This window comes from Delphinapterus leucas, chromosome 15, assembly GCF_059928025.1.
Source record: "Delphinapterus leucas isolate spDelLeu-1000000601 "Yukka" chromosome 15, BTC_Dleu_Yukka2, whole genome shotgun sequence".
NCBI lineage: Eukaryota > Metazoa > Chordata > Mammalia > Artiodactyla > Monodontidae > Delphinapterus > Delphinapterus leucas.
The window spans coordinates 22,894,185-22,914,158 of record NC_143143.1 but is presented as its reverse complement, the minus strand read 5'-3'; the positions used below and the strand labels follow the sequence as shown (position 1 = coordinate 22,914,158).

At 50.0% G+C, this 19,974-nt stretch overlaps 2 protein-coding genes across 3 annotated transcripts in view; one reads left to right on the top strand and one right to left on the bottom strand.

The window, feature by feature from the left end:
- IQCK (IQ motif containing K) overlaps positions 1-7,441 on the top strand; it is a 128,927-nt gene extending 121,486 nt beyond the window's left edge. The window contains exon 9 of the mRNA XM_089896084.1: positions 3,028-7,441. Within this exon, the coding sequence (XP_089752210.1) occupies positions 3,028-3,083 (56 nt within the window). The 3' untranslated portion in view covers positions 3,084-7,441. The remainder of the gene's footprint in view (positions 1-3,027) is intronic.
- The window catches only part of GPRC5B (G protein-coupled receptor class C group 5 member B), a 42,488-nt gene that overhangs the window by 16,286 nt on the left and 6,228 nt on the right, over positions 1-19,974 (bottom strand). The window contains exons 2-4 of one of the 2 annotated variants that reach the window (XM_022552317.3): positions 16,044-17,057; positions 8,382-8,491; positions 1,644-7,018 (exon numbers count right to left, since the gene is read on the bottom strand). In XM_022552317.3, the coding sequence (XP_022408025.2) occupies positions 6,974-7,018; positions 8,382-8,491; positions 16,044-17,049 (1,161 nt within the window). In that variant the 5' untranslated portion in view covers positions 17,050-17,057 and the 3' untranslated portion in view covers positions 1,644-6,973. Of the gene's footprint in view, positions 1-1,643; positions 7,019-8,381; positions 8,492-16,043; positions 17,058-19,974 lie in introns of those variants that run through there. The other variant, XM_089896082.1, reaches the window with a different exon arrangement.

Sequence of the window (19,974 nt, the reverse complement as noted above, 5' to 3'; positions counted from 1 at the left end):
TATAAAGCAAACACTCAGGTAACCACCATACCAGTTAAGGAAGTGGAACACTGAACACTTTTACGGCTCCCCCTCCCACCATGAAGCCACTTACCCTAACTTTCGTGATAATCGTTCTCTTGCTTTTATTTAGATTCTCTTCATCTTTATATGCAACCCTCTACATTTAGATTTGCTATACATAGAATCACACTGTATGTATTATTCTGTGCCTTGCATCTTTTTCTTCAATACCGTAAGCTAAGGTAAGCAGACACAGGTAGCTGTGGTTCATTCGGGTTCAGTGCTGTATACTCACTGTTCCAGTAAACCACAATTTATTTATGCAGTCAGCTGGTGATGGATTTTTGGGCTGTTTCCAGTTTTCTGCTATCATGAACATCCTCACTGATGTCTGCCAGTAACGTGTGCAAGGGCTTCTCCAGGGGCTGGATACAGGAATGGAATTGCTGCATTGTGGGGAATGTACATGCTCAGTTTCACTTAATATTGCCAGTTTTCCAGTGTGTTTGCACCGGTGGGCAGTCCCCACCTCCAGAGATTCTGACTTGATTGGCTGGGGTGGGGCTGGGCACCAGGAGTGTTCAGAGTTCCAGGTGATTCCATCATGAGGCTTCACAACACCTTTACTTCCGGTCCATCAACTCTAGTTAGTGTCTTGACTCTCCAACTTGAAGGAGTGTCCCCAGCATCCCTTTCTACTCTCCTCCTTCGAGACTTTTGTATAATGATCTGAAACAGAGAGGGGCTTTTTCCCAGGCAAGGTCAAAATCTAGGTGTGGGGAGGAGGGTCTCAAGGCATGACAGGATTGGACAAAGGAAAGGCATGCAGGTGAATTCTTCCTTCCAGCAGGGTTGAGGAACTAAAGAAAACCCAAGGCTTGGGAACTCCTCCCATCAGCCAATTCCTCTTTCCTTCCACGCTACCAGTAGCCTTAAGTGTCTGTCTGCCAGTTGTAGGCCAAAGAGAATGTCATTCAAATGGCTTAAGTTTTGAGACTTTGAGACTCCTGTGAACTGCTCTGAGGGTCTTTGCATTCACGTTTCCTTAAGGGACTCCAACCACGGTTTGGGTTTCTTGACCCTTAGCAAGAAAGATTCTTGACCCTGAATCTTAGCAACACACAGCTTTGAATAAATACTGATGCCCGGGCCCCAGACCAATTACATCAGAATGTCTGGGGCAAGATCCAAGTACCAACAGGTTTCAGAAGCTACCTAGGTAATTCTTAAACACAGCCAGCATAAAAAACCATTAGTCAGTGGGTCTCAACTTTATCTAGTGTACATCAGAATCACCGGGGCGCGGGAGGGGGGGGCTTGTTAAGAATACTGATGGCTGGGCTCCACCCCCAATTTTTGATTCTATAGGTCTGGGGCGGGGGGCCTGGATGTGCATTTCTAATAGGTTCCCAGTGATGCAAACATTGCTGGTCCCCCAACCACACGTGGAAAACCATCATGCGCCTGGGTTTCCCTGCACACCTCCCCGTGGGGATCTGGAACAGCTCTGTGCTGAGCTGTTCCATCTGGTTGTGTGCGCCCCTTCCTACCTCTGTCTTATGTCGTCAGGCTGGTAGCTTGAAATCAGACATGGAAACTGGCAAATGCTACAAATCAGAACTCCGCCACCCCGGCCTGTTGCTAAACATTCATATCCTAGATTATGTCATGGGCCAGTGGGATACTGGGAGAGCACCTCCTAGGTGTGGACCATCCTCGCTCATGCATTGTCATCAATAGGCCTAGAGGCATACAGGGTCTTCACTGTGGTTACCTGTACAGCTTCTATATATATGGAACAAAAATAGTACACATTGAAAAAAAATTAATTTTCCTGTGACCACAGCCTCCTGGTATTGAAAATATTTTTCTGGTTTGAGTTATTAATACAATACTAGTTCACAAAGCCAACTAAATACATTCTAAAATTTGATAGTTATTAAGTATAGAAAGTAAAGGAGACTCTGGGGATGCCAACATTTCAAATTGCGTCCTTGTTTGGCACCTGGGGATTTTTTACACCCTGGGTAATGTCAGGATGGGGAGAGGTAGGAAAGGGAAATGAGCAACTGCAAGTCCACGCAAGAAAGCCAAGATTTGGAAACTGTCTTTGAATACACCATGACCAAGAACCCTTGGGAAGTCTTTGTGTAGTGCCAGCCTGAAGACTGCTGGGCTAGCCAGTTTAGTCCACTGTGCTGCATGTGAAGCGGTCCATGGCCAGCGTGTGCCCTCAGCCACTGGGAGTTCAGGCTCGACCGAAACCTCTGCTCTACACAGTACCAACCCCCACCACCCCTTCTACGCGAACACTGCTCTTCAAGCATGACCAGAGCCTGCAGCCTTGCTCTGAATAACCCTTCAGGCATTAACTTGGACACTAGAAGCGAAGATTTATTAAAAAGAGAGGGTCTTTCCAAATGGATCTCCCACCCACCAGGGGACTGGGTTTCCATATATTTGGTGGAAGGGGCTTTTATCTATTGGGACAATTACCCTTACAAATAGTGCAGTGCTCTGCGTTCAGCTAACTTTCCTCTTTGGCCGACTCAGGAAATCACCCGGATTACATTCTTGTCCAGACCGTAAAAGACTAGAAAAGATTCTCTTCTGGCCTCGAACTGACCCCAGTGCTGTCCTGAGTTTTTAATTTTGGGTGTGGGGGGAACAGGGTGAGTGGTGACAGATTTGGTTGAGTCAAGAGCCTCGAATCTGTCATCATCTTTAGTAAAACTTCCTTCCTTCAGTGCCCCCGACCTGCAAAGCATACTTTTGACCTTCTTCTGAACTGAACTCAGAATGGCCGTGAACGTTACATGAAGTGGCTTTGAAACTTCAGGTGCTGCCGGTGGAGGACAAAGGCCCTGTGTTCTTCCCCGGTAGATCCACGGGACCAGAACCATCGCAGTCGCTCAGTGGGTTTCGAAGCAACTGACTTCTGTGTATCAAAGTCTGCAGTTTCCAGAAGCCAAGTCTGTCTAGGCTTGTAAATTGACCCTGACTTTCTCTTTCATTTCTTTGCAGTAAAATGCAAAATGGAGGATGAAGAAGAGGCTGCAGCTAAGACTCCGCAACCTTAACAGCTGTCGATACCTTTCCCCTCTTTGCTCCAGTTACTCCACTTGAGGAAAATGTTCAAGTTATGCTTCCTCTATTGTGCTTTCTTGAACAACTAGATTTGGTGCATTCGGATAAGAATCTTTCGTTGCAAACATGTTTTACTGGAAATAGTTTATCATAAGAAAGTACTAGTTTTAACTTTCTGCATTATCCCCCAGTTTTATTCTTTCATCCGTATATTTCCTCAGTGCTTCAGGAGTATTCTTCTATACCATCCACTGCTAAAATGTACAATGAACTCTGATTCCAAGAGATGTTGAAGTTTTCTCTAGTTACCAGTTTCCCAGTTTTGGCCACCTTTGCAAAGATCCATATTTAAAATAAAGTCCCAAACCTCTGCAGTGGGTTTTAAGTTTATCCGGTGAGTACTCTTTTCATAAAAAAGTCATTATTGCCTGTGATCATTTCCCAAGGAGACTGACCCTTAACTTTGACTGCATCAAGATAAGACACTTAAACCCAGACAACAATAAAGATAAAGAATTTTTGTTGTCTAGGCCCCAAAGCATTCTAGAAATGCCTCATTTTATGGGTAAACGGACTTATTACCCTCAACTGTCCTGCAGTTTGCTGCTAACCAGGATTCTCCCATTCAAAATGCCACGGACTTAGCCTCCAGGCAGATCTGAAAGCCAAGTAGTTGTATTGGGTTGTTTTGACAAGCTACCACACGTCTTAAGTAAATAGTAAAGCCTTTATTTTTTTGTGTTAAGAACAGCATTTTGAAAATAAAACCTATTTGCCCATGCTTTACAATCTTTTAAATTTGTAATATTTATATACAGTCGTTTATGGTACACATTGATTGTCCTGAAATTTCTTTAACGATTTTTTTAAAGTATGCAACAGTCAGCCAGGGGAGGATAAAGGTACATTATAAAACACACATTAATACATTTAATAAATATATATTATCTATCAAAAATGAGCCTTAGCTCTTTATCAATGAATAAAAAGCACCTGCTGAGAACTCCTTGTAAGCTGGTATAATCATTGCATCATTGGATTATAAAAGCCACAATGCTCCCTTTCGGTTCGGGGTTCAACTCAGCCTTGCCCAACCAGGAAGACCCCTCCCACTTTGCCCACGTTCTGTGGGCCCTGACAGAATCTGTGCTAAAACAGTGACTCCCCAGCTTTCAACAACCAAATCTGCAACCCTTGAGACACACAGAACTTCCCAGTTTGTCAATTCTTGGGGCCGATTGCCTCCCTCCCTCCACTCCATCTCCAGGGGAGGAATCCAGCACAGAATGACCGTTTTCTATTAGAGGGGAAAGAGTGGCTCTTATAGTCCCAAGGTGAGTTTGATAACTGGACCTGGAAAGATTTGTGCTTACAATTAGGTGTTTTGACCACACAGGCTCTCCTTCCAGGTCATCTTCCCCCAATGTCTTGTTTACATAAACAGACCTTAAACAGAGGTGCCATTTAATTTTGTATTTAAACTTCACTCCATGGGGGCAGCTGGCTACCACAGTCTCTTGGCAAAGATGTCTCTTCGCACCCTTCAGGTGAAGCCATTGTAAGAACAGTTCTCTGCCCTCTCCCCCACTCCCTGTCTCCACCCTCACTGGGAGAGCATTCAGCCCACTCTTGACCTCAAAGCCAAAATAAAACCCAGAAGTGCAAAAACTATCAGAGATTTAAAAAGAAAAGGAAAGAAAAAGGTCTCATTAAGTGAGGTTTCCTGTGGCTCAAAGCCGGTTCCATTTCTATGGTGGTGAAACGTTCCTTTCCGCTTGTAGCCATCTATGCTGCGCCACCTGACACACCTGGACCGCCAAGAACTTAGAGAGGATGTGACCGTGTTTGCTCTCCCCTCTGCAAGGGGAGCTCTTGCAGCCTGAGTCACTGATGGGATCAAAGAGCTCTGAAGGACTCCAGGGAGTGCGAGTGAGCGACCGTTTCCCGGCACGAGAACATGTAACGCGGCCGTTTTTCACCAGATGGGACCGAGGTGTTCAGAGATTTCTGTGACTTTCAGAATTCTGGGTCTGCATGCACCTGCCTCCACCCCGGGTCCTAGCTTCTCTCCGTCCACCCCCCGCCCCCATACTCCAAGTTCCAGTCCACCCAGTGACCCTCCTGGCACAGAGGGCTGGGATGGGATTCTCTCCCTAGAAGCAAGCACGTGCTCCGGGGGTGGGGCGGGCGGGCGCTTCCCGAAGGTCAGGTAGGGGTGGCATTCTGGCGCCATGCTCCCTCTTCCCCATGCTGGCAACCCACGGAAATGCGCTAATCTGAAGGAGGGCTACACAGGGGTGGCCAGATTGGCCTCGCTACCCCGGTGCTCTACAAGGATGCGGGCGGTGGGGGGGGAGAGGATGGGACACAGCAGACTAGGGCCTCGAGAAAAATCAGAAGGTTTATTAAAACATACTCAGCTCAGACATAACGGCTTATGAAGAGGTCAGTTTCCCCCCAAACACTAACCTTTTTCATTTTCTTTAAAGGTTAAAGGCTTATGGGTTGGTTTTATAGAAAAAAGCAATACAGTGATTAGAGTATATGCAAAAGGACCCGCCCTCATTTTTACATTCCATGCCGTCAGGTTAAAACTCTTTGCTTTGAATCATTGCTAGCGATTATACTGGCCAAACAGTGCAGAGAACATGGGGCTTCTAATGGCCGAGATGTTGGAAATGCCAAATAAAGGAATGACTTGCTGAGGACAGACGGAAATCATGACAGAAACAATGGGCTTTGAAGAGAACCATTTTCATGGAACTTGCAGAAAACCAAGACAAAAATGTCCCCCATACCCTCCCAAAGCAGCAAGAAACCCTCACGTGCTTCACCCCACCCTGGACCTTTCACTACATCTGCATAGAAGACCCAAGAACTCACTGCTTGCTAGGCAGCAGGCGTTACCTCTCCACCCTGGGGCACCCCTGCCAGTTGACAGCATCATGGGAAATCTGCTGTGGCATTGGCCTCTGGCTAAGCTAGTGCACTCTGAGCTGGTGGCCCCATCTGAGCTTTTGAAATGGACGTGGGGATAGAACTGGGGAAGGGCTGGAGGAACACTCATGAGGAGGGAAGAGGGAGAGGTGATCAGGGGAGAGACGGCTGGCCCAGCCAGAAACTGCCCCGCAGAAGGAGGCATGCTTGCTTCCTGCCATCAACGGCAGAGCAAGAGGCCCAGAGAAGGAACAGTGGCTGGCTGCTGCTTTCTAAGCGTGATGGTCCCTTCAACTCCCAGACAGCCTTTTCTTCTTTGGCATGTGGCAGGCTCCCTCCACCACTGCTTTTAAAGCTCTCCCCATGATTCGGTTGGGCCTCGCCTCGGAATCACACTCACAATCTCCTTAGCTGCTCCTGACCCCCCTGAAATGTGAAAACCAAGAGGCAGGCCTGTGGGAAAGCCACAATTCATCCTCCTCAGTGAAATGGTCATCTCCAAGAGGCTGCCTGAGGTCCAGCACTTGCTGGGGAGGGGCGATGGTGTGGGATCTCCATGTTCAACCAACATCAGCTCGGCCCACTGGCTGTGAACTTGGTTCTGTTCTACACCCAGAGGATGAAACAGTCTTCTCAGCCACATGTTCGAGTGAGCCTAATCCTATTGCAATTAGCTTTGCTTTAGTTTGCAGGGTTTGAGGTTGGTTTGGTATTAGGTGTGTGTGTGTGTGTGTGTGTGTGGCAGGGGAGGGGAGGGCAGTCGGTGTTAGCTTTTCAGTTCAGCAGTGTTCACATTTACACAAAATCCCCTTGTCTAGGATTTCCAAATCTCCTGGCTGCGAGGCGGCCTTGTTCAGCTACTGTTACTGATTTCTCCCTCAAGAAAGACACAGCCAGGGAATAAAATCGGTAAGAGAGATTCTTATTCTCTGGAACTTAAAGTCTTTCACCAGAGGTGTCTTCCAGCGTAACTTGGCGGAGCAGTTGGGATCTGGAAACAGGAATAACACACTAAGAACTCCGTGCTTTGCAACGTCAACGTCAGAAACCAGTTTGTTAACAACGTACCATAGATAAGTTACCTTGTCTTTTCTGGGCTGAATAATTCCCAGGAAAAGCAGCAACCACTATGTGTTATGTACGATGCTCCATTTTGGGGAAGGCCATCTGCCCTTTTCTGTAATCATGAACCTGAACAAATATGTTTCTTTACCCAGAACCCCACCTCACTTTCTAAATCCAGGGTGTTTTTAAGCACACTGGCCTTGACCAGACCAGGGGGGCTGAAGAATGACTGATCAGAAGGTTTATCAGAATGATAAGAATGACTGATGGGGCTATTTTCTAACTAAATTTATTAAAACACACAGGCCAAACGCTTGAAACTTAGGCTTTTCTTGGTGCCCAACAAGAAACAGGCCAATGGATGGCTGGGGGTCTTCACAAACGCAATCCGTGAGCCTGCTTGCTTTGAGCCCATTCCACGCCAATGCAAACGGATGCATCACATACCATCTGAAGGCCAGGAAAACCAAAGTTCCCTCTAGAGATCAAAGACCATCCCTGACTCACATTAAAAACAAAAAAGTTCAGGTGGAGTTATGGAACTGGCACATGATATAAAGAATGGAAATCCAATTTACACGTGTAAACTGGCTCATGTGTTGTTTCTGAAAGAAGCATGTAGCTATGTTTGGAAATTAAATCTGGGAATGAGAGTGAGCTTTTAGATTGCCAGAGAAAGAAAATGATGTAAGTCTACGGAGGCAAAATGTAAATGGTGACAATTCTGCTGAAGGTCTGTTTGGCATCAGATAGTAAACCTGTTTTTGTGTTCGCGGGAGAGAAATGATAATCACTTCAGTTTCTTCAGAAATGTTCTAAGAAGTTGGAACCCAGTACCCAGCTGGGGCACGGTGTGCAGGCAGGGAACAGGGGACAGAGAGCTCAACTAGGTTGGATGCTAGCAAAATCTGCCAGGGTTTCGTGACTCTGGGCTTTTCCTAAAAGTCACTTCTGAAGGACAGCATGGACGGGGGCACCTTCTGCATAATGAAAACCAGAGAATTAATTCACTGGGTGCAAGAGCCCCAAGAAACAGGGACTCTTTCAAACGAATCTACAAACGGTCAGCTAGGTACAGGTGGATGTTCCGTGCATGGAGAAAGGGGGTCGAGAGGAAAGGAGAAAAATGGAAGCACTGCATGCATCCTAGCCGCAAGGGGTGTCGACGTGAGCCGCTGTCTTTGCAGCCCTGTGAGCAGCCTCTGCAGAGCGGTGTGTCCCCATCAAAGCTGCCCCCCAACACTGACCACTCCTAGGCTTCCTGCCAAACATCACCTCCTGATACTTACAGTCCCCCCGTTGAGCACAACGGCCATCTCAGTTGGCTGATACACGTTACTTCTGAACGGAGCGCTGGGTCTGTTTCCCAAGCTGCCATTGCGAAATCCTGTTCGGAGAGCTGAGGGAGGGAGGGAAAGGCAACACCAAAAAAAAAAAGAAGACACAATTTTGAATTTTGTTTTCTTCCCCTGCATCAACATCACGCTCCAGGCACACACCCCCCACCCCTCCCCTTTGTCACAAGCCAGATTCAAAACAAAAGTCACAAAGGCGCTTTGTTCTCTGGCTCTCTTGGAGCCTGACCCGTCTCAGTGGGGTTGGGGAGTTTGCAGAATCCAGGGCGCAGGCGGCTCTCAGGGAGGGGACCCCGGGTGGAGCCTCGCCCGGCCCTCCCCTGCCCCCGCGGGCCATGGGTGATGCGGGAGCGCCTGTATCCCTCAGAAGTTGTTTTCTGACAAAAGACCTCCTCACTACTGAGTGCCATCCCTGACAAGTTCAACACCACACTGTGCAACACGGTTTCTGGATACACACAGAGGTGGGCGACCCTGAGACCCTGGACCACAAGTGCATGGTAGAGGTCGGATGTCTCCAGGGAAAAGTGACGGGGAAGAGGACAGAGGGGCCCCAGACACATGAGTGGGGTCATTTGTAGACAGGAAAAAAAGGGAGATCTGAAACAAAGATAGCAAAATATGTCATCACTTTCTACCTCTGAAAGGAGAGTAAATGGTGTTTCTTATTTGCAGTGTACTTTTAGACATCTAAATTTCCTTTTTTTGGTGTAGAAAAATCAGATGATCCAAAAAGACGTGGTGGAACCGTGAAATGTATATTACTAAGTGAAAGCAGCCAGGCTGTAAAAACTCACTGTATGATTCCAACTATAATATTCTGGAAAAGGCTAAACTATAGAGACAGTGAAAAGATTAGTGATTGCCAAAGGTTTGGAGGGAGCACAGGGAATTTTTAGGGCATTGGAACTATTCTGGGTGATACTATAATGGTGGAGACATGACATCATGCATTTGTCCAAACCCATAGAACTGTACAAAGAGTGACCTCTAAAATGTTAATTATGGACTTTAGTTAATAATAATGTATCAATATTGATTCATCCACTGCAACAAATGTAACACTAATGAAAGTTGTTAATAACAGGGAAAACCAGGGGAGGGGGCAGGCAGGAATTCCCTGTACTTCCTGTTCAAATTTTCTGTACCTAAAACTGCTCTAAAAAATAGTCCATTAAGAAATAACAGAGGGCTTCCCTGGTGGCACAGTGGTTGAGAATCTGCCTGCCCATGCAGGGGACACAGGTTCGAGCCCTGGTCTGGGAGGATCCCACATGTCGTGGAGCAACTAGGCCCATGAGCCACAATTGCTGAGCCTGCGCATCTGGAGCCTGTTCTCTGCAACGGGAGAGGCAGCGATAGTGAGAGGCCTGTGCACTGCGATGAAGAGTGGCTCCTGCTTGCCGCAGCTAGAGAAAGCCCTCGCACAGAAACTAAGACCCAACACAGCCATAAATAAATAAATTTAAAAAAATTAAAAAAAAACAACCTAAAAATAGAAAAAAAAAAAGAAATAACAGAAACAAGAAGCACTATAAAAAAATCAAAACAAAAGTCTTTCTCAATTGTGAGATGCCATTTTACACGGGGCACAGAGGGATTAGGTAACTTGCCTAAGGTCACACAGCTGGTAAGAACCAGCATTTGAACCCAAGCAGAGAGAATCTGTGTTCTTGACCATCACACTATTCTGGCCCCAAATACTTTGTTTTTAACCACCACATTTAGTTACTTAGAAGCAATCTGAATTTAAGTGACATTAGGGCAGCGGTCCCCAACCTTTTGGCACTAGGGACCGGTTTCATGGAAGACAATTTTTCCACAGACCGGGGGCAGGGTAGGGGCCGGAGCAGGGCTGGAGGTGGGGGGATGGTTCAGATGGTAATTCGAGCGTTGGGGAGCGATGGTGAGAGATGGGGAGCGATGGTGAGAGATGGGGAGCGATGGGGAGAGATGGGGAGAGATGGGGAGCGATGGGGAGCGGCAGATGAAGCTTCGCTTGCTCGCCTGCTGCTGTTCCTAATAGGCCATGGACCGCTAAGGACCACTACCAGTCTGCGGCCTGGGGGTTGGGGACCCCTGCATTAGGGGCAGCTCAGCCCAGACTGAACCAAGGCAGGGTGGGGAATGCATGTTCCAAAACAGACTCTTTGCTTTAGCATCTCCAAGCCTTCAACAGCTCCCATGCACAGGCTGACAAGATGACCTTCCTGGGAAGTAGAGAAGCGGACCAGGGGACAGAGTCCATGGACCCTCACTAGTCCCAAATCCTAGCCGAGACCGCCTTGAAAAAGAGGGAAAACCAAACAGCACAGCTTTCCTCATAATGCAGAGACCCTGCCGGCTATGGTGGGGGGATCTGGCTCTAAACCATTCTCTTCAAAGAACAAAGGCTAGACTCTACAGGCCATCTGTGGGATGCCTTGGCCCAAGGATCCCTCTGTGTAGTGGTTATCTGCTGTTCTCCTCTGGTAAACATCCCTCCCACATTCTAGGTCCTGAGTACTGGCTACAACTGTCTCCTTCCCTGGCCTTGAGGTGGGCATATGATTGGGGCCTGGCCAATCAGGTCCAGTCAGAGCTAATTCTGGGATTGTTCCTCAAGCATCCTGGGAAATGTTCCTCTTTTCTGCTGGGACTCTGTGTAAGCCTAGAGCCGTGTGCTGCCAGGATTCTAACAGAGCCAAGAGCTGGAGAGAGACCAAATCTTGTCATCACTTGAGCTTCCTGGATCTATCCATTTCTGAAGCCTGACCCCCAGTACCTTAGTTCATTGTTGTTTTGTGTTGTTTTGCTTAAATTGCTTCAGAGGAGAGTTTTCCAACTAACACTCCACTCTGACCTGGGTCAGCTCTGAAAGGCAAGTAGGGCTCATCCATAAGGAGGTCCCAACAGGAATTTAAGATCATAGGCTAAATGCCAGTCTTCTCCTGTTTAGACTCTGCAAGTGAGGCGAGATTCGCCCTGCCCCCAAAGCTGACTGACACAGGACCTTCCACTGGGAAGCGAAGGGGCAGAGTTTAAATAGCCCTTGGCCTAATGAGATCAGAGAGCCCAAATCCCCTAACAGAAGAAAGAACCCTTTTCTTTCTTGCTCCTTTGAAAGGTGAACATTTAGTGTACCTTGTTAATGCTTTCCAACATGTGATCTGAAGTGCTATATCCTTCAGGGTATTTTCATCTTCTATCACATACCTCATGCCTTGTTTTCTAATTAATTAATTAATTTTTTTTTTTTTGGCTGAGTTGGGTCTTTGTTGCTGCACGTGGTCTTCCTCTAGTTGCAGTGCGCAGGTTTCTCATTGCAGTGGCTTCTCTTGTGGAGCACGGGCTCTAGGCGCGTGGGCTTCAGTAGTTGTGGCTCGCAGGCTCTAGAGCGCAGGCTCAGTAGTTGTGGCGCACGGGCTTAGTTGCTCCGCGGCATGTGGGATCTTCCCGGACCAGGGCTCGAACCCGTTGGCAGGCAGATTCTTAACCACTGTGCCACCAGGGAAGCCCCCCTCATGCCTTGTTGATACTCATTAAGAAACAGCAGGCTGGCGAGGTCCTACATATCTGAGGTCTCACTGGGGGGTTAGGAAATAAGGGAGCAGTGGCTGAGCCACAGTCCAGCCTGGGGAATGCCCTTCCCATCTCGACTTCAGGGATGGACTCTCAAGAGTACAGAGCCTGAAAGGCTGGCTAGATAAAATACAGGAGAAACAGGGCCAATTGTAGCTCCCGGGTAAGGCCCCTTGTGGGGCCTGGTTCCCTAAAATACAAGCTGGCTGAGGTCAGACCAAAGGTGAGAGCAGCTGTTCTCACCACGGCAAGGGAGGGCGCCCAGGCATTCCCCAGCCAGCAAAGTAGTGTTTCTAGAACAAAGACAGTCCTAGCCAGGATGACAATTTAGTCTCTCCCTGTGAGTCTTCCAAGGGAATTGGCTTTGCCTCGTGCCCATGTGAATTTTGGCAGACACACATTTGGGAGGACTGGGCTGTTAAGTCTGACAACATCCAAGGTCGGTGAAGAGCTGGGGAAATGGGGCTCTCATATAATTATTCAGGGGAGACTAAATTAGTCCACCTTTCTGTGGGGTGGCATCTGGCAGTATATATCAAGATTGAAAGGTGCAGACTCTTGACACATGTGTAAGAGTTAATTGATCAAGGGCACAAACATGGATGGATAACGTTCATTGCAGCATTACTTATACTGGAAAGCCAGAAACAAGCAGAATATTCACCAGCTAAGATCAGAAAAATAAATTATGGTACCTCCTAGTAATCTCTGCCTCGTGAAAAGAATACTGTAGCTCTGCTGTCGCTGACCTGGAAAGGCCTCCCTCCGTGATATACGGTTGATTTAAGCAAGCACATAGCAGAAGACCACTTAGACCAGTGGTTTCAACCTGGTTACATCTTAGAAGCACTTGGAGAGCTTAAAATACCTAAGCCCAAACCGACTTACTCAATCAGAATGAACGTGCAGACAGGTTAAGAACTGCTCTACGGGATTGGTGTGTGTGTGTGTGTGTGTGTGTGTGTGTGTGTGTGTGTGCGCTCATCAAGAGATGTCTGGCAAGATGAGAGCAAACAGTCAGCAGTAGTGGCCTTTGGGCAATGGGATTCTGAGCACTTTTTATTATTTTCACTTGCTGAACTCCTACCTGATTATTGTTGATCTTTTGTCATCAGAAAGGAATAATAAAGCTATTTTTGTTTTGGAAAAGAAAGAGGGGAATGAGGGACAACCTCCTTGGCTTTGGAACATAGCATTTGAAACAGATGGGCCTGTGGGGCACCTCTGGAGACCCCATCATGCCCTGTGCCAGCACTGGTACTCCTGGTACTGACGTGGGTCCCAAATCCCTTAGATCTCTGGATCTTACGTGGATATGACGTACTGGATGCATTTTCACAAGAAAGGATGCACAGGATTCAGAAAACCAACCTTCTCTCTCCCTGCTCTGCTGTGAGCTCTGCTGTGAGCCTGAACAAGTTGCCTGACACTCCTGGACTCAGTTTCCTGCTCTGTAAAATGGGACCTATAATCCCTGTCTTCTCAGAGTGTCCTGACACATCTGTGAGATGAGGGACACTAAAGTGCTTTAAGAAGAGAAGAGAAATTCTGTGGCAGAGTGGTCAGTGTGTGGGCTCTGGAGTCAGGCCGCCTGGGTTCAAACCCTGGCTCTGCCTCTTGGGCAAGTTGTTCGGCCTCTCCGTGCCTTAGTTTTCTGTCTGCAAAATGGACCTCACTGGGTTATTGTAGGGATTAAATGAGATTAGCCGCTAAAATGCTCAGAATGGTACCTGGTCCATGGTAAGCACCCAGTAGAGGTTAGCCATCCTTACTTTTGAAGCCCCTACTACTTGTGTAGTTCTAGCACCCCCCTTTCACTGCAAGTAAACTAGATTATCAGGTTCAACAACACTGGTTCTTAACTTTCTGGGGATTACGAATGGCTTTGAGAATCTGACAAAGCAATAGACTAATTCCCAATTGAATGTATAAAAATTTACATCCATTTCGAGAGTTCCTGTTACCTTTGAGGTCCAAGGGGAGTCCATGGGTCTCAGATACAGAGGATCCTATTCCAGGAGAAGCCAAGGAAGAGGTGGCTCCACCAGGACCCCAGGAACTGGCCAGGTGCCTGGCCTCTGCACATCACATGCCCTGAGGGGCCCTCTGGCCTCCCAGTGAGTGATGACCCCCATCCTGACCCTCGTCTTCTCCTGGCAATCCACGGAGCCAGCCCCACCAGAGTTGCGGCTCATCCCTGCCAAATCTATTGACAAACAGAGGCTTGCAGGCTTGGGGCTTTCCAGTAAGAAGGGAGCAGCTCTGATAAAGGCCACACCAGGATGTTTGACTCTACCCATGGTGGGGTTGCAGGCGGGGTCGGGCGGGGGGGGGGGGGGAAGGTCTGTCATTCTCTCCTGTGGGTCTGGCCAGGAGCAGGGGTTCAGAAGCAGCTGGGCACATCCTGGTGGAGAGGAGGGCTGAGGGTGGCCTTGGAGGACCCGGTGGCTTGATGTGCTTCCCCCCTGCCTGCAGGGGTGGGTGGCTGTGCTCTGGGCCTCGGCACTCAACCCAACAAGGCTGACTTCGTAGTATGACCAGACAGTGGGCACTGCCCAGGCACCTGGGTGAGCATCAGAGAAAAGGGGACCACGACCATCTGGAATGGGCCACCTCCTAGCTGTATGTCATCAGGCAAGACTGAACCTCTTACAGCCTCCATTTATTCATCTGTAAGATGGGGATAATAACAGACCCTACCTCATCAGGTGGAGGGGTGAACTAATGAGATAATGCAGGTTAAGAAGTTAGAATAGTGCCTGGCATGGAGGCAGTGTTCAATAAATGGTTATACTAGGTGATTAATTATTACTACTGCTGCCGCTAATTATTACTGTAGCTCCTGATAAATTTTTAGGTAACTGAGAAAAAGCCATTTTAATTAATCTCAAGTGCTGGGAGCTCAGCCGACTTGCTTTAAGCAACAATTGTAAGAGACACTTCTCCAGCGTCTGCAGCAGGGGCGCCTGGGGCCTGGGCCACCTCCTCTCGACTCTTCCCTCTTGGGAATCCCGCTGCAGCGGTGGCAGACAGCCTGGGTGCTCAGACCACCTCCACTCGAAGTGCCCACCAAATCTCTTTTCTGCTGTGCGGGCTAATGGAACTTGTTCAGCCCATTTACGGGAGCCCTGGGAGACGCTCATGACAGTGGGAGATAGGAGTTGGTGGACAGATGCCGCAGCCTCCTGTCCTCCGAGGATCGATTCTGAGGCTCGTTCTACACGTGTCCCTGGCAGGGATGAGCCCCAGCTGCCCGCGGTGGTAACCAGCTCTTTGATGCTCTTGTTCTTGCGTTTCTGCCATCCCAGTCTCATTCTCCCTGGCAGGGGCCACCTCCTAAGTAAATCACCTACAACATCGCAGGCTCTGCTTTCGGGGGAACCCAACCAAGATGCACATCCAACAAGCCAGGTGCCGTGGGAGCCCCTCAGTATGTTACCTCTCTCAACAGGTCTATGGGGTACACAAAGCCTTAACATCTAGGAAGTGGCAGAGGCAGGATCCCAACCCAGACGTCTGACTCCAGGGCCCAAATTCATAACACTCCTGGAGACAGAGGTAGGGGAGGGGACTGGAACATTGCCCCTCATCATCCCCTGCATCCATCCAGCACATGGGCTGCAATCGTAAACACTTCCAGGGAGCCAGGGACTTAATGTTGATATGTTATAGCGGCCGGGACAGGGAGTGTGGTGAAGAGAAAGTGGATCCCCACCTAAAGGGCCACCACAACTCGGTGAGGGGTAAGAGACAGAGCCTTTGCAGCCAGCTTCACACGACTGCTGCCAGGTGGGAATGGCAGCCCAGCACTGCCAGATCCATATTTGCGAAAAAGGCCAGAAACCTGGCTTTTTATATTAAATTGGTTGATGCTAAATAAGAATGCAGCTCTGGGCCCGTTTCAGCACAGCGGTCAACGTCTGTAGGCTCTGATCTGCCAGGACCATCCCCAGGACCACCCATCCCCGGTGGAGAAAAAGGAGAGAGCACTTTTGCGAAGAACAGCCTAACCCAGCGGGGCGGTGCCCACTTTACCTGCACTGTGTTCATCCATCGAGAAGGCCTTGTTCTCCATGTAGGTCCGCGGCAGCGGCACGTCCTCCTCAAACGCTGTCTCCCGCATCCTCGGCTGCGACGTGTCGAAGTAGTTGGGTGTGTTCTCCTGCGGGGAGGGCAGGATGGTGCAGTGGATCTCTGGGATGGCGTGGAAGATGACGAAGACCCAGCCACTGGCCACCAGCGTGATGGCCAAGGTGGGGTCTCCCCAGGCGTCTCCCTGCCGCAGCTCCGCGTTGCCAAAGAGGTACATGGTCATCCAGGCCACCCAGACGAGCACGGAGAGGAAGGCCGTGACCAGGATGCAGACCCCGTTCTGCTTCCACTTCTTGAACTTGCCGCACAGCGTGAAGAGGGCCAGCCCCAGGGTGGCCACGAGCAGTACCATGTCGTAGATGAGGGCCATCGCGAAGTCCATCGGCTCGTAGGCACAGGCCGGCTTCTCGTCGCGCAGCACCGTCAGCACCAGCCACTCGATGGCGATGATGACCTGCACGAGCATCAGGCACAGGGCCACGCCCACCAGCTGCCAGCCCGACGGGCTCTTGCCGTGGCGCACCAGCCTCCGCACGCGCCACGCCTGGCTCAGCAGGCAGGAGAAGCAGAGCGCGAAGAGGACGCCCCAGAGGAACCGGCGGACGGAGCAGATGGTCTCATCCTCCCGGATGATGAAGGCGAACGTCAGGCCGAAGAGGCCCAGGGTCCCCAGGAGGAAGAGGAAGTGGAGGCCCACGGGGTCCTTCTTCTCCTTGTCCTTGATGAACGGCAGGCGCACCAGGAGGATGAGAATCAGAAGCAGTGTGATCAGGGCGCCCGCCCCCGCCACGGCCTCCACCACGATGCCCCAGATGGTGTCCAGGTCGCACAGGGACACGTACTGAGGGAGAAGGTCCAGCCCGCAGCCCCGGGACGTGCTGGTGTTCTCGGAGGCCCCGGAGGCAATCACGAAGAGCAGGAGGAAAGCAAGCACCTGGTGGGTTCTCATCTTCCTCTCTGACGCCATGAACGTTCCAGAAAAGTTGGGGGGAAAAGACCAATTCATTGTCAGACTCCCACTCTCCTGACTTCTTTAAGAAGACCCACCTCACTTCAAACCCGCCAGCCCCCTTCTCCAGGCAGGACAGCCTGGAGGAGGGGCGGGGATTTCGGCCCCCATCTACCCCCTAGCCCGGGCTCAGTGAACAGCCGTGAACCATCAGTGCTAGTGGCTGGAGGAGAGGATGGGAGGGGGACTCACTTTCTCTGGATACTCTTTCATATTCTTTGAATTTGAGGCCATGTCTGAGCTCTTCAAAAATAAGGGAATAAAATGAGACTTGAAGAGACGGTCATGGGCCGAGCGCTCGCTGGGAGAGGGGCACGCACTACCCGTCTCAGTCTCTCAGCGCTAACAGCTGACATTTACCGATGACTCACCCTCGGCCAGGCACTCGACACATCCAGTCCTCACACCGGTGACGGTGACACAACAGTCTTGAGGAGGTTGGGACACCTGCCCAAGGTCACGCCACTCAGCTCCTAGACGCATCCCCTCTTAGAAGCTTCCCAGCGTTTCAAATGTAGTGTGAATGGTCTTCCTGGGTTCCCCCCTTTCCCCCCTCCCCTCGCACAACCCACCCCTCCCACAAATATCTGCTGAGAATCCATCCTCTCACTCCAGCCCGCCCACCTGTGCCGGGGATGCCTCCATGCCTCACGGAGTCCGCACAGCCGCCAGGAGATGGGCTTACTAACCCCTGTCTCGTCTTCCCCTCCTCCCTCTGCCTAACTACCCTCCACACCCTGCTTTTATGGAAAACTGCCCCTCCCCACACCGGTCTCAGCTCTAATGTCATCCACTCAGACCTTGGCCAAGGTCACACCCCCATCCCCACCCCCAGCGTCTCCCATCTATTTCTTAGCTCTAATCGCATCTGTCATCTTTTTGCCTGTTTACTTTGTTTCTCCTGTCCCTTCCTCCTCTCCTCCCTTCCTGTCTTTCTTCACCACTAGCTACAGGATGACAGGGACACTGTCTGTCTCGTTCATCAGCATAAACCAGGGTTTCTCAGCCCCGGGCCTCATTCTTCCTTGTTTGGGGGGTTGTCCTGTGCATTGCAGGATGTGTAGCAGCATCACTGGCCTCTGCCCACTAGGTGACTGAAGCTCACCCCCTCCCCCAATTGTGACAACCTCCCAAGTTTTTAGACACTGCCAGTGTCCCCTGGGGGGGAAATCACCAGGATGAGCACCACTGGTCAAGTACTAGCATAAAAGCACACTAGATGCTTCCTAAATACTGAGTGAACGAGACTTCTCACCGGGACCCTCCTCTACCCACTGCCACCAGCTCCTTGCTTTCGGAGGGAGCCTGGCCTTGGGAAAGCCATGCGTGCACAGCTCTGCAGTGATGTTTCCAGGCGTCTTAAGCCAGACTTACGGCCTTAGCTCCACCCACAGTGAGGCTGTAACCAGCCACCTCCAGGGCAGCTCAGCACATCCCTGGGGCTTTCTTAAGTAAATGCGGTATCGACCACCTCTCTCTCTGCTCCTTGATGGGATACGGTGAGCAGCTCTGATCCTGCCTTGGCCGCAAGGCCATCAACTGGGATAAATTATTGATGCTGCAGAATGAGAAGGAGCCTGGTACTATATGGACCAGCTTCTTTGCCTATAGATGAAAGAAGGCAGACTGGGAACGGAAGGCATCTGGCAAGAGATGCTCCTGAAACAAGCACCCCAGACACTGGCGATCAGGCCCATGGTCCTGCCACTATTCGGGGCTCTGCTACTTCAGTCACTGGAGTGCCACCTCGGCTATTTACACCTTGTCTACAAACCCACCGTAAGTTATTTACTTAACTGACTCACCAAGTCCTTGAAATCGACTCAAAAGAAAACTCAACACATTGAAATACTTGTTGATGGAACTCACGTTGCATACCCACTGGCATATCCCAACGTACCACCTTTAAAAAAATACTGTCCTAGCCAGAGCTGCATCTCACAAGAGCACACTGGGAATCCAAGTTTAAGAACCGGATATGCTGGAACAAAATGCCATCAGGCCCCCGGTACAGTGCAGTGGATTTCCCCAGACCTCTCATCAATGGCAAGTGTGATCAGCAAGTGACAAGACACACCCCAGGCGGCCTCTCTAGGCCACACATCAGCCAGTCTCACCTCCAGGGTGGCTGGGAGAGGACAGGTAGGAATGTGCTTCTGGAGTCTTGACCACCAACCCTCTCCCCAACTCTCCCACCCACCTGCAGGCCAGTGGTTCTCAACCAGGGGCAATTTTGATCCCAAGGGACACTGAGGCATGTCTAGGGACATTTTTGGTTGTCACAACTGGGGAGGGCGGGGTGCAATTGGCATCCAGTGGGTAGAGTCAAGGGAAGTTGCTAAGCACCCTCCAATGCCTGAGATGGCTCTCAACACAAAGGAGGATCCGGCCCCACGTGTCAGCAGTGCTGAGGTTGAGAAAGCCTGGTTTATACACCGGAGAACAGAGTTGATGAGGGTGAAGCCAGGAAACCAGCCAGGCCTCTCAGCCTCAGGCCTCAGGTCCTTTCCTCGCAAGAGCTTGGGCTTCTTTAGCTGCCTCCCCTCATTCTCTTGGGGGAATCTCCTCTCTCCAGGCCTGCCTACAAATTGGGACTGGGTTCCACCAGCTCGTCCCCCTTCCTGATTGTCCTTCCAGCCACAACAGGAAACCAGTGTGGATGAAGAAAATATCAAGATGGTGACCACGCTTCTGAAATTGTGCAGGTTCTTACGGCTGTGGTCCAGGTCTCTAGCTCCGACTCCTTTCTGAGATGGGAAATAGATACACTCTTGCTTTCTGCTTTCATTCCCAAGGTTGGAACCCTCTCCTTCTGGGACAGCTGTTGTTTTTGTTGTCCTGCCTCCGTTTCTCTCATTTCTGAAG